At 25.6% G+C, this 391-nt stretch overlaps 1 protein-coding gene across 1 annotated transcript in view; it reads right to left on the bottom strand.

Annotated features, from left to right (window-relative positions):
* Positions 1–214: 214 nt before the first annotated feature.
* LOC107564364 (bone morphogenetic protein receptor type-1B-like) overlaps positions 215–391 on the bottom strand; it is a 61,473-nt gene continuing 61,296 nt past the window's right edge. The window contains exon 13 of the mRNA XM_016249424.1: positions 215–223. Within this exon, the coding sequence (XP_016104910.1) occupies positions 215–223 (9 nt within the window). The remainder of the gene's footprint in view (positions 224–391) is intronic.

Raw genomic sequence — 391 nt, 5'->3', positions numbered from 1 at the left:
CATACATATGAAATAAACATATTTTGCATTCTGCTTTCTGTCTTATCAAATAAGCAGAAAAAAAAAGTTTCAGGCAGAGTAACGTATTACATTTTGATGAAATATTATTTAATTTGTGGTTATGCTGGGATTTTCATTTAAAAAAATGAAAAAGTTTTTTTTTTTTTACTTAAATGACATCTCATAATTTTGAATAGTATAATATTTGAATAGACTATACTTTCTGAAAACCAGATCAGAATAAGCATTTGCACAATGCAACTGTTTATGTAACCATGCAATTGATATAATGTAACTATTTAGCTTGTTTTCTGAACAAAGTAAAATATATGGTTCATTCTGAAATGTTTTTTTTGGAAAAAAAAAAAAAAACCCTTCAGGGTTTTCCACC

This window comes from Sinocyclocheilus grahami, unplaced genomic scaffold (assembly GCF_001515645.1).
Source record: "Sinocyclocheilus grahami isolate Dianchi unplaced genomic scaffold, SAMN03320097.WGS_v1.1 scaffold926.1, whole genome shotgun sequence".
NCBI classification, from domain to species: Eukaryota; Metazoa; Chordata; class Actinopteri; order Cypriniformes; family Cyprinidae; genus Sinocyclocheilus; species Sinocyclocheilus grahami.
Note: the sequence above shows the minus strand (reverse complement) of the source record. Positions and strands in the feature narration are given on the sequence as shown.